Below are 13,907 nucleotides of genomic sequence, written 5' to 3'. Positions count from 1 at the left end.
TGTGACTTGATTTTCTTGATTTTTCTTTCAGTCTCTCTGGGGATGAAGAGGATGAACTATTTAAAGGGGCAACTCTGAAAGTTCCAAAGTCCAAAGCACAGTCTGAAGAGGAGGATGAAGATGAGGTGGTAAGGAGATCCCACACACTGCCAAGTCCTCACACCACTACCCGGGGGCTCTTCCCCACTGGCTCTGAGAAGAGAAATGGAGTCTGTTGGTGGCCCACTCCCTGGGCTCTGTGTGCAGGGCCCTGTGGGAGCAGGCGGTGGGCGGGGCGGGGGCAGCTCTGTAAGCATAATGGGGATGGTCAGGTACCACTTTACTCTTGAACAAGGACCACAGTCTCTCTCCAGGCAGGAATGGTTTTCACTGTGAGGAAAGTGGGGCTGATTAGTCCTATATTAGAATGCTAATGCCTCAGGTTTTCTGAAATCCGCTAGGATATTATTTATATTTAAGAATTGGAGAGGACTTTGAAGATTGTCATGTCTGGCATCCTTGTTCATAGACAAAGAGACTGAGGCTCAGACAGATGATTTACTTACCTAAAGCCACAGAATGACTTAATGGCAGAGCTAGGACTAAACCCTCAAGCTCCTCCTATGACCACCAGTTTCTGAGCATTCTCTGCTTCCTCAGCCCGCTTCCCAGCCTGCTGCCTTGTTGTGTCCTCACAAGATTCCTGGGCAGAAAATGGGTTAAGTACTGAGGCATAGCCTTGAGCTACAAAGCTCCCGAGTAGAGGCCAGGAGGGCGAGTGGCTGATGGAGCCTGGTCAGAGCCCCGGTTCCTGCGTCTGCTGTCCCACTGTGCTGCTGAGGCAACCGTGCCTGTCCCTGGGACATTTTGACTGCTGCCGTGGGAATTTACTAGAGTGAAACGTGGGGTGGAGCTTTAGCCTCAGCCTATCCCAGGAACAGAACATGAGGTGAATGGGGGCAAATTCTCTCCCCTCGTGTATCAGCCAGGGTGCGTTTTCCCTTTTGCCAGAACCTTGGGAAAATGGCAGTGATAGAGCTGGGGCCCAGTTCTCGTGTACCACAGCCCTTTCCTCCTGCCTGTGTTCCTTTGGGAAATGTGCCCTAGCTCCTCCCATTAACCCTTCTTTCCAAGAATTAAACTTTCATTTGAGAATTCTGAATACAAATTCTGTACTTTTAAAAAAAAGGAACCAAAATACCAATTGAATATTCCAAGTGACTGCCCTGAATATAGTTGGAATATTTTATTATCCCAACTATATTACTAGTATATTATAAGCAGTATATTATTGGTATTGATATTAATACTTCTATTAGTAGCAATTTCTATTTCCTGGGTATTCTGAAAACTACTTCTCAGACATTCTCATTTAATCTTCTGCTAATCCAGTGAGGTCTGCACTTTTATCCCATTTTATAGAAAAGAGGACCGAGGCTCGGGAAGATTAAGTGACATGTCCCAGGCTATAGAGCTGGCCCAGGGTGAAAGAACTGGTAAACATAGAGCCAGAATTTTAGCCGGAACAAAACCGAAGCGGTGAGCCCCATGTTAAAACCCTGTACTGTCAGGGTTTGGAGATCACTTGATTGATGCCCAGAGAGAGGGACAAGGTCCATTAGTCGGTGGTGGGGATGGACCTCTGACCCTTTGGCTGGCCCTGTGAAGACAGATTCTGGGTCAGAGTAGCTCACTGGAGCAGAAAGTACCTTGGTAGAGAATACTCAGTTTGTGACTGTCTCCAGTATCAATCCCTGCTACCCCCATAGGACCTGTTTCTTGCCAATGCAGAAGGAAAAGGCCGGGAGCTCAAGTCATGAAAAGTGGGGGGGCGTTTCCTCTGTGGCCTGTGAATTCCCCTTACCCTCTTCCTGGTCAGAGAGAGTGAAAGAGACCAGGGGAGTGGGAGTGGGAGGCTGTGGCCCTGTGTTCTAGGCTTGCTTCATCACTTGGGATTCCCCACCTAGTAATTCCCCCATACCTCTAAATTCAACTCTCTCAAAGGATGGGGCCATGTTCAGAGCCAGACAGGCCACCTTAGGCCACAGCATCATTTTTTCAAGTGTGATTGCAATCTTGCCAATCTCCCTTCATCCTCCTGCAGCCTCTCCTCCCTTAAGGCCGCTCTGCTCTCTGTTTCTTCTCCTCCTTCCATCTCTCCCCTTCAACCCTTCTTTCTCCACACGAAATATGTTGTTACTGCATGAGCAGAAACCTGTCAAATCAATACATGTGTTTCACAAATAAATGACAAAATTAGCCAAACAAAGTTGGTCTTCTCGTTTCTGTTGAAAGATTTTTCTCCCTTCTCTGCCTGCTTGTCTCAGCTTTATCTGGAAGCCTGGGTTTGCTGGCCTCAGGGTTGGTCCTAGTAAAAATCTAACCAACTCCCTTCTTTCCAACCTTTATTCCAACGGATGTTGACTCACTTCACCTCACACAGGCAGGAAGTCCCACTGGTGCAGGAACAAGTGAGGACTGACTCCTTTTTCCTGTTTTGTCAGAGCATGAAGGGACGCCCGCCCCCAACACCCCTTTTTGGAGATGATGATGATGACGATGACATTGACTGGCTGGGATGAAGACCCAGGAAACTGATACAAAGGTTTCTCTACTGAACCTTCCCTAAGCATGATTTTGCACAGCCAGCCCTGGGTCTCGGTGAGCCACAGGGTGAGGTGAAGGTGAGCATTCTGAGGACAGTAACTCAGATCATCTGAGTTAGCTAACTTCTGAGCCCCCACCTGGCTGGGTGAAGAGGAGTGTGAGCCAGTCTTCAGAGTGCTGGGGTTGTCAACAGCCGACCTGGTCCTGCCTCAGAGTCCCATCTGAAGGGAAGGGCTGGTAGGCTCCCCTCCAGTCAGTTACCTACAAGAGTCCTGTCCTCCCAAGCCTTTTATTCTCTTCACTAACTCAGACTGCTGTGGGGAGGCCTCCTCCATCTGCCTCCCAACACTCAACTGTGCCCCAGCAATAGGACCTGGCGCCTGGGGTGCAGTCTCCCTGGTAGAACCAAGGGTGGGTTACACCTTCTAAACCCCAGTTAACAGCCTTGCCTGCACTCCTGGCACATTACCTTTCTCTGCCTTAAATCTTTGAAATTAACCAAACAAAAATAAATATATATAATCAAACTTGACTCAAGCTCTTGGGGAGAAATTGAATTTGGTTCTAAGGGCTGTCTGTGCTCCTCTCTGGGACTCTGAGGGTAGAAGTTGTAACAGATCTGGGTCAGTTAATGTGCATAAAACCATGGTGACATACTCCCTTTGGTACCTAACCCTGGGACGTGAGGCTTTCAGAACAAAGTCACCCTCCGCTGTCCCTGCTCATCCCAGCTGCATTAAGGCTTAGGGCATGGTGGCTATCTGAGCACCAGTCCTGTCATCCACTCGCGCCTGCGTGTCTGGTCCACCTAGGAAGTCATGCAGAGAAGGTGGCAGGTCCTGCATTCCATCCCTCAAGGCCCCGGAGAGACTTCACTTTGAGAGCAGCTTCCATTCCCTCTGAACTCAGGGCCCAGACCAATGAAGGAAACAGGAGCAAGAAAGTATTTTTACTTCTTCAAAGATCTTTCCAAGACCATGCAACCAGTCTTCAAAAAGTAGAATAATTTTAATAAAAATGCCTGATTTTAAATGTTGATAAGACAGGAATCTGAATTCCACTTTACCTGGCCTGAGGTCATCCTCTGTGATGACAGCTTTGAACCTGCTCTCACACGCGGGGCTGGGCGGCAGTGAGATCTGCCGTTGACCAGACCTGGTTAACAACAGACACCGCTGTTGAGCACTTTATACAGACTGTCCCATCTCTAGCAACCCTTGCAGAAGACGCTGTTATCCCCACTTAGAGAGGCAGCCAGGCCGTCTGGCTCTGCCCCTTATTGTAAAGATACTGTATCAAACTGGCAGGTTGCAAACTGAGGAGGCAGCCCAGCTGGTCAGGACATATGAATGGATGTGTGAAGCTCCATCAGCAAGACTACACTGGACTTTGGAAATCTTACACCTGCTGTGACATCAGCAGCTTTCCAATTCCCTGCCAGTGTGGGGAGTGTACTGGAGGCATCACATACTGTACTATGTTAGAGTTGCTTCTGATTGTAAATTAAATCTTGGTTTTGATATATTTTTTGCTTCTGCCCTCAGGGAAAGAAGGTGGTAATAACTGTGCCAACACAGGTATTTATAGTCCATGTTACAGTTACTATTTTTCTCATGGCACCCGATCTCTATTTGTTACATGAACAAAAGCATGACTGTTGCCCTGGCTAGGTGGCTCAGTTGGTTGGAGCATCATCCCGTACACCAAAAGGTTTTGAGTTTGGTTCCTGGTCAGGGCACATACCTAGGTTGCAGGTTCAATCCCCGGTGGAGGCACATCCTGGGGGCAACTGATCGAAATCTCTCTCTCCCTTCCTCTCTCTCTAAAATCAATAAACATATCCTCAGGTGAGGATTGAATAAAAGGAAAAAAGAAGAATGACTGTTGACCAGGCTGGTATTGTGGAGTGCCTGCCTGTGGGCCCAGTGTTTCAGGGCTGGGCTTCCCTGAGCACAGAGTTGTCTTCATAGCAGATGGACACTCAGTCCTTAGACAGCCCTACTACCTGCTCCGTTTGCTCACTCCGCTCCTGCAGTTGTTGTAAGGGTTACGGGTGCTGTTTGAATAAGGAGAAACAAGATGAGTCACACACTAATTAAAAATATATATTTATTAAAATGCATTTCTTTTTTAATTCCCAAAGCTTAAGACCATCTTGCATCTAGCCCAGAGGCACCTGAGTGTAGCCGTTACAGTCACAGCAGTGCTTTTCTCTCCCTGGGTCTTGTTTCCTTCTCTGTAAAGTGATGAGTTTCCAATATCTGGAGATTCCCGTCTCACTCTACAAGTGTGATGCTTTGGTTTGACTGCTTATTGCATCTTCAGTCAATCCTCCCCCTCCCCCATGACTTACTCAGTATTTTAAGTGAATGAATCGTGTTTGTTATGGGTGAGCAGTACATAATAAATAAATAAAAATTAAGTATTGTTCAGTGCAGTTATCTGTTCTGCATAAAAGAAGGATCGGATAAAAGGGGGCATTAAGGCCATGAAGAGCCCCCAGGCACCTAAAGCCATTGGACTGTCTTCCTCCTGCCAGCAGTGCAGACTGGTGGGAGGAGCTCACTCTGTCCACAGGAGCCTTGATCACAGTCCTGCTTTTATCCACTTTTACCTACTGCCACTCTCCCGCCAAGAAAGGGAAACAGGTCCCAGCAGATGCTGCCATCCATCATGAATAAAATGAAACCATTTCATTAAAAATTTTGTTTTGTATTAATGTGCAAAATTGCTAGCCAAGAGTTCAGTGGGAAAAAGTGAAAAGTCAATCTATCAGCATGACCCATAGAAGAGACAATCTTCACAGGTTCCAAAGGCAGAAGGGTGAGAAAAGGAGCCAGCTTGGTCTCTGTCCCCCAAAGACAGAGGGGGTCAGGAAGTCCAATGGAAGATGCTCCTCTGGGTAAGGCACAAATCAGGAGAGCAAAGGGTACCTGGGTTCCACGTCCTTCACTCAGAACCCATCTTCCTGTCTTGAAGATCTTTGGAAATTCTTAAGTTTTGAATCACAGATAAGCCCCTGGGTTCTGTTCTCTCCATTCTCCTGCTGGTCACAGCAGCCTTCTAAGGCACAAGACCAGGCCTGGGCTGTCTGGGGAGAGGTGGCTGCAATGGCATCTGAACTCCAGGGAGCGAGTGCTGGCTTCAGCTGAAAGTTTCTAGGAGCTGCGAGTGAGGCGAGGAACATCCATCAAAGCAAAAGGAGGCTTAGGCCTGGAAGTACAATGTCTGGAAGAGGGGAGCCTCAGCTTTCTCCAGCCCTCAGTGCCTGCACAGCCCTTGCCAGCTAATCTATGCTGAGCAACGGGTAGGCTAGGTAGTAGCCCACAGCCGAGCCCAGGACCACGCCAAGGAAAATCCAGGTGTTGTAGGACATTACCGCCAGCATTATGAAGTAGCCAATGACCACCTGAACGATGTGGATTAGAGACTGGCCAAAGTGACACAAGAACCACCTAGATAAAAAGGAGAGGCAAGTTAATGTCGGTAACGAGCTGACAGCCAGGGGTTGGTATCAGGAAGTAGGGAGAGATTACAGAACCAGCTTATTTGTAATTTGTATGCGGAACCCAGGAGAGGTTTCTTTTTAAAGAGACATATCAGAAACCACTGATAGAGAGGGACTTGTCCAAGGAGCCTGGGACAATCACTTCTCTACTTAGTTCTGAGCTTTCTGGAATCCTAGGCAAAAAGGGAAAATGAGATATGTAATCTATCATGTCTGATAGAGATAATATAAGGTCATTTGCATCAATGTGGCTTTTTCCCCTCTGAATCTGTGGTGAGGAGCAGTATTACAATGGTAAGAGCAGTATTACAATGGTAAGAATTGGGATCCCAAATGGTTGCCCTAGCAGGGTGGGAAGGGACGAAAGGACAGGACAGAGAGGCTGCTTGCTCCCCCACCAATGTGGATACATAGCTGACAGCAGTTCTTAACCATTTGTGGGGACAGCTGCAGACCCCATCCTGGGTTTGTAAGCCTTAGTGACCTGAGGGAGCCTAATGAGATTTAGGGGAGGGCTGGGTGGACACCCCTGTTGCTAGACTGAGGCCTGTACCAGAGTTCCGAGCCTCCCAAGTGGCCGTTCATACAGCGGGTTCTGGCCTGGGCAGCTGGAGATCTGGACTCTAGTTCACTTCACTACTTACTAACTAAGCACTTTGACAAGTCCTGGTCCTTCCTGAGGCCTCCATTTCCTTTCTGTGCCTTGGGGTTAATGTCCTCTGGGCCCGCCCCACCACTCCAGGTGAAGGTGGGTATTCTGCCCATTTCCCACACCCCGTGCCTGTTACCTGAGGCAGGGTCTGCTGACTGGGGGTGACTCTGAGCTTGAAGAAGAACCCTGGTCTGTCTCCTCGCGCTGCTGGCTGGTGGAGGTGGGCATGCTCACCAGGCTCTGGTGGAGTAGCTTGGCTTTGCCAAACTTGATGCTTTCATACAGCACAGCCAGGAGCAGGATCACCAACACAGAAAGGGCCATGCCTGTCAAAGGATGCAGAGTTACAGAGACCTGGCCAGGCAAGCACTGCTCCCCTCCCCGCAGCTTCCCAGGGACCTGTCAGGTGGCAGAAAGCACCTCCACCCATTCCCTCTGAATCCATTCCATCTCCCTGTCTTGCAGCTTCTTCCCCACCCCCTTTGGGCTCAGAGCTTCTGCAGTGTCTTTCCCCTCCCAGTCCTTTCTTGGTAGGGTTGGCCCACTGGACTGTGGCTCTGAGATCAGGAAGAGTATCTGCCTGAAAAAGCCAGGGCGGAGAGTGAAGAAGCCATACACCACCGCCCCCAGCTGCTCCCCCAGCAGGCGGCACAAATCTATCAGGACTTCTCGTTAAGGGAAGAGCAGTACAGCAAGGTCCTGTTTAAGTGCAGTACACGGAGAAGTCTGGAGGAAGGAAAGATTTACAACAAAGGAGCATAATGATCTCAGCAAATTCAGATATAGGGGGTTTTTAGTCTCAAGTAATTTCCCAAAGTTTCTACTGTGTGTATTACTTTCATAATAATGGGAAACCCCAATAAATTATTTTACCAAAACGTTAAGTGCTTTTTAGAGCTGCTGTGTAAAATTAATTGCTAATTGCTACTTCTATTGTACAACAGGACTTTATTGGGCTCCCAGGAGGAAATCATATCCGAAAGAGGCAGGTTTTTAAAATATAAAATTACAAATAATTACACACATGGTAATAAAGTCAAACAGTGCGAAAGGGTTTGCAGTGAAAAGTAAGTCTTCTTCCCAGCCCAGGCTCCCAAACTCCAATTCTTCTCCCCAGAGCAGCCTCTGTTAACAATACCCTGAATAGCCTTCTAGGGATACAAAATCTAGGGATACAAAATATAGGGTGGAGCAAAAGTAGGTTTCCAGTTGTTCATATGGAAAATCCTATATAATAAAGAGCTAATATGCTAATTAGACTGAACAGCTGAACGACCTTCTGGATGAAGCCGGGGCTTCGAGGGCTGGCTGAGGCTGTGAGGGGCTGTGAGGGCTGAGCCCTTTGCACAAATTTCATGCATTGGGCCTTTAGTGATACAATAACTAATAAATAATAAAAAAGAACAAATTCTGTGTTTTGTGTGCTCACAACTTTAAATCTACCTTCAGTTCCTTCCCTATAATAGAGGGGAAAATTGCATCCCTGGCCTCTCTCTGGGCCAGTGGTTCTCAACCTTCTGGCCCTTTAAATACGGTTCCTCATGTTGTGACCCAACTATAAAATTATTTTCATTGCTACTTCCTAACTGTAATGTTGCTACTGTTATGAATCGTAATGTAAATATCTGATATGCAGGATGGTCTTAGGCGACCCCTGTGAAAGGGTCCTTCGACCGCCAAAGGGGTCGCGACCCACAGGTTGAGAACCACTGCTCTGGGCCTTTGTGAGGATCAGTGAGAAAATGGAGCCCTTTGCAATCTGAAAGGCAATGGTTGCAAACAGAATCATAAATGCAAAGTTCCCACTCGATGTTTATGCAAGAGGAGTCAGACTTATACCAATAAAGAGAACCCAGGTTCTCCCTTGCCTGAAGCTGGAAGGCTTCCCAATGCTTACCTGCAGGGCTGTGGACATTCCAGAAATCAAACAGTAGCACCACCTTATCTGAGAAGAAGAAATGCATCTGAAAGAGAAGGCAGTCTGCATCACAGGGGGCCTAGGGCAATGGGAATTGTGGTCCCTAGTACTCTCCAGCATTCTCTTCTAAAGACCCAGAAAAATGGTGTCACGGCACTTAAGTGCTGGAAGGGCCCGTGGTCATCAGGGCCAACTGTGGCCACACAGGGCAGGGACTTGCTCAAGGTCCTGCAGTGGGTCAGTGGCATAGTCATAACTGAGCTGGCCCTGCTCCAGGGAGAAGTGAGGTGTGGGGTGCCCATCCCCACTCACCAGCCAGGCCACAGTGCTCTCGGATCAGGCTGAGATGTCCCTGCAGTGCCCTCCAAACCCAATGGGAAGCGCCAATCTGAGGAACAACTGCTGCTTCTTACTCCCAGGACCACGCCATTCTGCTCCAGTGGTGTGTATCGTGGAGGGGCCAACGGGCAGCTGTCTTCAATCTGTACTCCACATCTCTCCACTAGTTCCCTAAACATTTGCTGAGCCCAATTCTATGTTCAGCGTTATGGACAAAGGTCAGTGGGTCTGCCCTCCATGAGCTCACAGTCTTACGGAAACAATGAAGGTAGAAGCAATGAACATGCAGTAGTGCCTGTCTAAATGCTCTCCTCAAAGAGCACCTGGGCCTCCCTCTGTTCCAGGTGGCATCAGGGCTTTTCATACATTATCTCATTTCACAGCAGTGCTCTGTGTGACAGGGACAATTAGACCCATTAACTTGGCCGAGCTGGGATTCCAGCCCGATCTAGTTGGATGCCAAGCTGGTGCATTCCAGTAACCATGCTGCCTGTGCTATGGGCTGGGAACTGGACGGTGATTCCAAGTGGCCACACCAGGCTTAATGGCTGTGTTTGGCAAGATGAAAGCCAGATGGATCAATTAGGTTCATCCTCTCAGAGAAGGGAAGTTCCCCTCTAGTCACCAGGTAAATATCTGATATGCAGGATGGTCTTAGGCGACCCCTGTGAAAGGGTCCTTCGACCGCCAAAGGGGTCGCGACCCACAGGTTGAGAACCGCTGCTCTGGGCCTTTGTGAGGATCAGTGAGAAAATGGAGCCCTTTGCAATCTGAAAGGCAATGGTTGCAAACAGAATCATAAATGCAAAGTTCCCACTCGATGTTTATGCAAGAGGAGTCAGACTTATACCAATAAAGAGAACCCAGGTTCTCCCTTGCCTGAAGCTGGAAGGCTTCCCAATGCTTACCTGCAGGGCTGTGGACATTCCAGAAATCAAACAGTAGCACCACCTTATCTGAGAAGAAGAAATGCATCTGAAAGAGAAGGCAGTCTGCATCACAGGGGGCCTAGGGCAATGGGAATTGTGGTCCCTAGTACTCTCCAGCATTCTCTTCTAAAGACCCAGAAAAATGGTGTCACGGCACTTAAGTGCTGGAAGGGCCCGTGGTCATCCGGGCCAACTGTGGCCACACAGGGCAGGGACTTGCCCAAGGTCCTGCAGTGGGTCAGCAGCACAGCCATAACTGAGCTGGCCCTGCTCCAGGTAGAAGTGAGGTGTGGGGTGCCCATCCCCACTGGGCCAGCCAGGCCACCGTGCTCTCGGATCAGGCTGAGATGTGCCTTCAGTGCCCTCCAAACCCAATGGGAAGCGCCAGTCTGAGGAACAACTGCTGCTTCTTACTCCCAGGGCCTAAACATTTGCTGAGCCCAATTCTATGGTCAGCGTTATGGACAAAGATCAGTGGGTCTGCCCTCCATGAGCTCACAGTCTTATGGAAACAATGAAGGTAGACGCAATGAACATGCAGTAGTGCCTGTCTGAATGCTCTCCTCAAAGAGCACCTGGGCCTCCCTCTGTTCCAGGTGGCATCAGGGCTCTTCATACATTATCTCATTTCACAGCAGTGCTCTGTGTGACAGGGACAATTAGACCCATTAACTTGGCCGAGCTGGGATTCCAGCCCGATCTAGTTGGATGCCAAGCTGGTGCATTCCAGTAACCATGCTGCCTGTGCTATGGGCTGGGAACTGGACGGTGATTCCAAGTGGCCACACCAGGCTTAATGGCTGTGTTTGGCAAGATGAAAGCCAGATGGATCAATTAGGTTCATCCTCTCAGAGAAGGGAAGTTCCCCTCTAGTCACCAGGCAGGACCACAGCCAGAAGCAGTAGCTCTGCAAACACATTCAGTGTTCATCCCGCTAAGGAGATCCTGGCTGAGTTGGGCCTTTCCCTTCTAAGACAATGGCCAAATATTAGAACCTTCAAATGTCAGAGCTAGAAGTATCCACAGAGAGTTTTTTTTAAATTGAGATATAATTGACATATGTTATATATTATTTTCAGGTATACATAATGATTCAATGTATGTATGAATTGCAAAATAATCACCACAATATAAGAGTTAACATTCATCACCATACATAGTTATAATTATTTTCTTCTTGTGATGAGAACTTTTAAATCTATTTTATTTATTTTCTCAGAGAGTTTTTTTTAGTCCCATGGTTTTCAATGTCCACCCCCCCCCCAATTGGCAAATAAAAGGGAACATTGGCAAATAAAATCTTCCTTATGGTGTGGCTCAGTGGTTGAGTATCGATCCATGAACCAAGAGGTCACAAGTTCCATTCCCGGTCAAAGCACATACCCAGGTTTCGGGCTCAATCCCCAGTAAGGGGCGTGCAGGAGACAGCTAATGAATATTTTTCTCATCCAAGTTTCTATCTATCCCTCTCTAAAAATCAATAAAAACATATTTAAAAAACATACTTTTAAAAAATCTTCCTCATAATTCCACTATATAAAACACAGGGTGTAGAGGAGAGAGGGGTCTGAGCTTTGCTGAAAAACACTGATCTGGTCCAACTCTAGCTCCCCGCTCCCACATCTCATTTCCAGATGGGGAAACTGAGTCCAGGAGGGGGAGGGACTTATTCAAGACCTCGTCAGAAGGAAACGGGAACCTGGGCAGGTTTTTTGAAATCAGGTTGAAGAACTGAAAAATAAAACTAGCTTTTTATCCCCCTAATTTGAAAGTGGTACTTGTTCAGTGTAAAAAGCTGAAACAGTACCCAAAAGAAAGTAAAAATCATTTGAGCCCCATGCAGAGATATCCCTTATTAAGATTTCAAAAAGCATATTTGTTGACATGGCAAAATGTTCACAAAAGATATGCAAACACGCACAGGTACAAATAATCCTGTGAAATTCCATTTATGCTGGAGTTGCATTCAATTTAGCAGACGCCCCAGGCACAGTCCCCGCTGAGGGGGTAGGGGAGGAGGTGGCCCTCCTTCTTCTCTGAGTTCACTTGATCGAGGAGTTGGCATGACTGGAATGCTCCCAGTGGCTAATCAGTGAACTTCCCTAACTGCGTTCCTTCTATCATCCTTGGGCCTGGGCCAGCTCTCTCAGGTGCCCCAGATGGCTAGACCTGAACACCCACAAAACAGTGAAATTAATTCAACCAACAAACATTTACTTTGGTAATGCGAGGGGTGCAGAGACTGGAGATACAGGGATGGGTGAGATAAGTCCTTGGTCCTCACGAAGCTATTGGTCTATTAGGGCAGAGGGACGTGAACAGGTCATTACAATGGTGTATGTCAGCAGTTCTCAATCTGTGGGTCGAGACCCCTTTGGGGTCGAACGACCCTTTCACAGGGGTCGCCTAAGACCATCGGAAAACACATATATAATTACATATTGTTTTTGTGATTAATCACTATGCTTTCATTATGTTCAATTTGTAACAATGAAAATACATCCTGCATATCAGATATTTACATTACGATTCATAACAGTAGCAAAATTACAGTTATGAAGTAGCAACGAAAATAATTTTATGGTTGGGGGTCACCACAACATGAGGAACTGTATTAAAGGGTCATGGCATTAGGAAGGTTGAGAACCACTGGTGTATGTAGTCAGCGAGAGGGAGGCACAGGGGAGGCCTTCTGGGGAGTGCTGGGGACAAAACCTCCTGGAGACACGGAACCCGCTAGGGAGGCAGGTGGCTAGGACACCTGCTGAAGCAGGAAGAGCAGGAGGCAGTCAGGGGAAGACAGACAGTCCAGTATGTTCCAACCTGGAAGAGCCCACCTAAGGGTCTGGTTCTGCCTCACCTGGGAGTGAGGAGCTCAGGAGGGACAAAGCCTCACCCACCTTCGCCTTTTCACTGCAGAAAAAGTTTCAAATCTGCATGACGTGGGCCCCACAGAACACTGTGGTCAGGCGTGCAAGGGGCAGGGCTCTAATCTTGTTTCGCTTTTAGGAGGAATCTCAGCCTCCTGCAGCTGGGCTTGACGTTTATCTGCTGTATTCAGCGCCCCACCCTGGGTAGGGAGAGGCTGTGGTGAAGAGAGCAATCCAGGGACTTGTTTTGGTCTGTGTTTTCTCGTCTGGAGTTAGCTACACTTTGAAAAAAGCTCCCTCATGTATAAACCAAGGAGTTTAAGGGGGACGTTAAGGTCTCTGTCCTGCCTGCGGCTGGGGCTGGCCGGGGAACTTTCCACAAGCCCTTCCCATCTATTTCTCCTTTTAGAGAACCGGCAGGCGGTGGGGGAGGGCGTTTGACTAAATGATCTGTGTCGCCTTCCTGGATCTTAAATTCTACGACCTTCTTCACGGAGGAAGAAAACGAGATGGTTTTTTCAAAGACCAAAGGGTCTCTCGCAAGCTGTCATTCTCTCCAGCCCAGGTGAACTCTACCAAAAACAAACAAACAAACAAAAACCCCACAAAAATCCCCTCCAGTTTGTCTGAAACGCTATTTCTGCAAGTGTCGGGAGGTTGGAAAGGATCTGGGTCTGGTTGTTGTCTCTCCCCCAACCCCCAACACACACACATGCGCGCACACACACACAAGAATCAGATCACGAACTTGCCAAGACAGGAACCTGCCCGAAAGTGTGCGCCCGGTCACAGGTTGTAATGCACCGGGCTCCCCTCCTCCTGCGAGCCTTCCCGGAGTCACCCCAAGGCACTGCGCCCTGGGCAGGGGATCCCCGGACTCGCCTGTCTTCGCCCACAGCGCCCCCACCCTCAGCTGCTCCACAGCTGGAGCTCAATAACCCCTCGTTCGGTCGGACCGACCCCCAGCAGGAGGGACAAATAAAACCCCAAAGCCACCTCCAGCCCTACCTCTCGCGTCTCCCCAACCGTGTTCTCGCTGTTGACAGTGCTTCCAACACACCCCCTTCACCAGCCCTTGGCCAGGGGCGGCGGGCACCTCGGGGTG

General features: G+C 48.5%; 2 protein-coding genes across 6 annotated transcripts in view; one reads left to right on the top strand and one right to left on the bottom strand.

Moving 5' to 3' along the window:
- Positions 1 to 4,110, top strand: part of FKBP15 (FK506 binding protein 15, 133kDa) — a 54,497-nt gene extending 50,387 nt beyond the window's left edge. For all 3 annotated transcript variants that reach the window (XM_005867845.2, XM_005867844.2, XM_014540959.1), the window contains 2 exons: positions 32 to 128; positions 2,484 to 4,110. In XM_005867845.2, coding sequence (XP_005867907.1) covers positions 32 to 128; positions 2,484 to 2,561 — 175 coding nt within the window. In that variant the 3' untranslated portion in view covers positions 2,562 to 4,110. The remainder of the gene's footprint in view (positions 1 to 31; positions 129 to 2,483) is intronic.
- A 565-nt stretch (positions 4,111 to 4,675) lies between these two features.
- Positions 4,676 to 13,901, bottom strand: SLC31A2 (solute carrier family 31 (copper transporter), member 2). 3 transcript variants are annotated; one of them, XM_005867847.2, is made up of 4 exons: positions 13,811 to 13,901; positions 9,912 to 9,978; positions 6,883 to 7,072; positions 4,676 to 6,041 (listed from the first exon to the last, which is right to left on the bottom strand). In XM_005867847.2, exons 2-4 carry the CDS (start codon positions 9,976 to 9,978, stop codon positions 5,873 to 5,875), a joined length of 426 nt encoding a protein of 141 aa, XP_005867909.1. In that variant the 5' UTR covers positions 13,811 to 13,901; the 3' UTR covers positions 4,676 to 5,872. The 3 variants fall into 3 exon arrangements, with proteins under 3 accessions (XP_005867909.1, XP_014396446.1, XP_005867908.1); XM_014540960.1 differs by lacking the exon at positions 13,811 to 13,901 and adding an exon at positions 12,150 to 12,279; XM_005867846.2 differs by lacking the exons at positions 9,912 to 9,978; positions 13,811 to 13,901 and adding an exon at positions 8,644 to 8,821.
- Positions 13,902 to 13,907: the final 6 nt, after the last annotated feature.

The sequence above is a fragment of the Myotis brandtii genome, unplaced genomic scaffold (genome assembly GCF_000412655.1).
Source record: "Myotis brandtii unplaced genomic scaffold, ASM41265v1 scaffold2514, whole genome shotgun sequence".
Taxonomy (NCBI): Eukaryota; Metazoa; Chordata; class Mammalia; order Chiroptera; family Vespertilionidae; genus Myotis; species Myotis brandtii.
The sequence above is the reverse complement of the archived record's forward strand: the minus strand, read 5'-3'. Positions and strand labels throughout refer to the sequence as shown.

Coding starts and splice junctions, on each gene's coding strand:
- SLC31A2 (XM_005867847.2), bottom strand. CDS start 9,978: ATGCATTTCTTCTTCTCAGATAAGGTGGTGCTACTGTTTGATTTCTGG. Junction 7,073..9,911: donor GAATGTCCACAGCCCTGCAG/GTAAGCATTGGG, acceptor ATCCTTTGACAG/GCATGGCCCTTTCTGTGTTG. Junction 6,042..6,882: donor GTCAGCAGACCCTGCCTCAG/GTAACAGGCACG, acceptor CTTTTTATCTAG/GTGGTTCTTGTGTCACTTTG.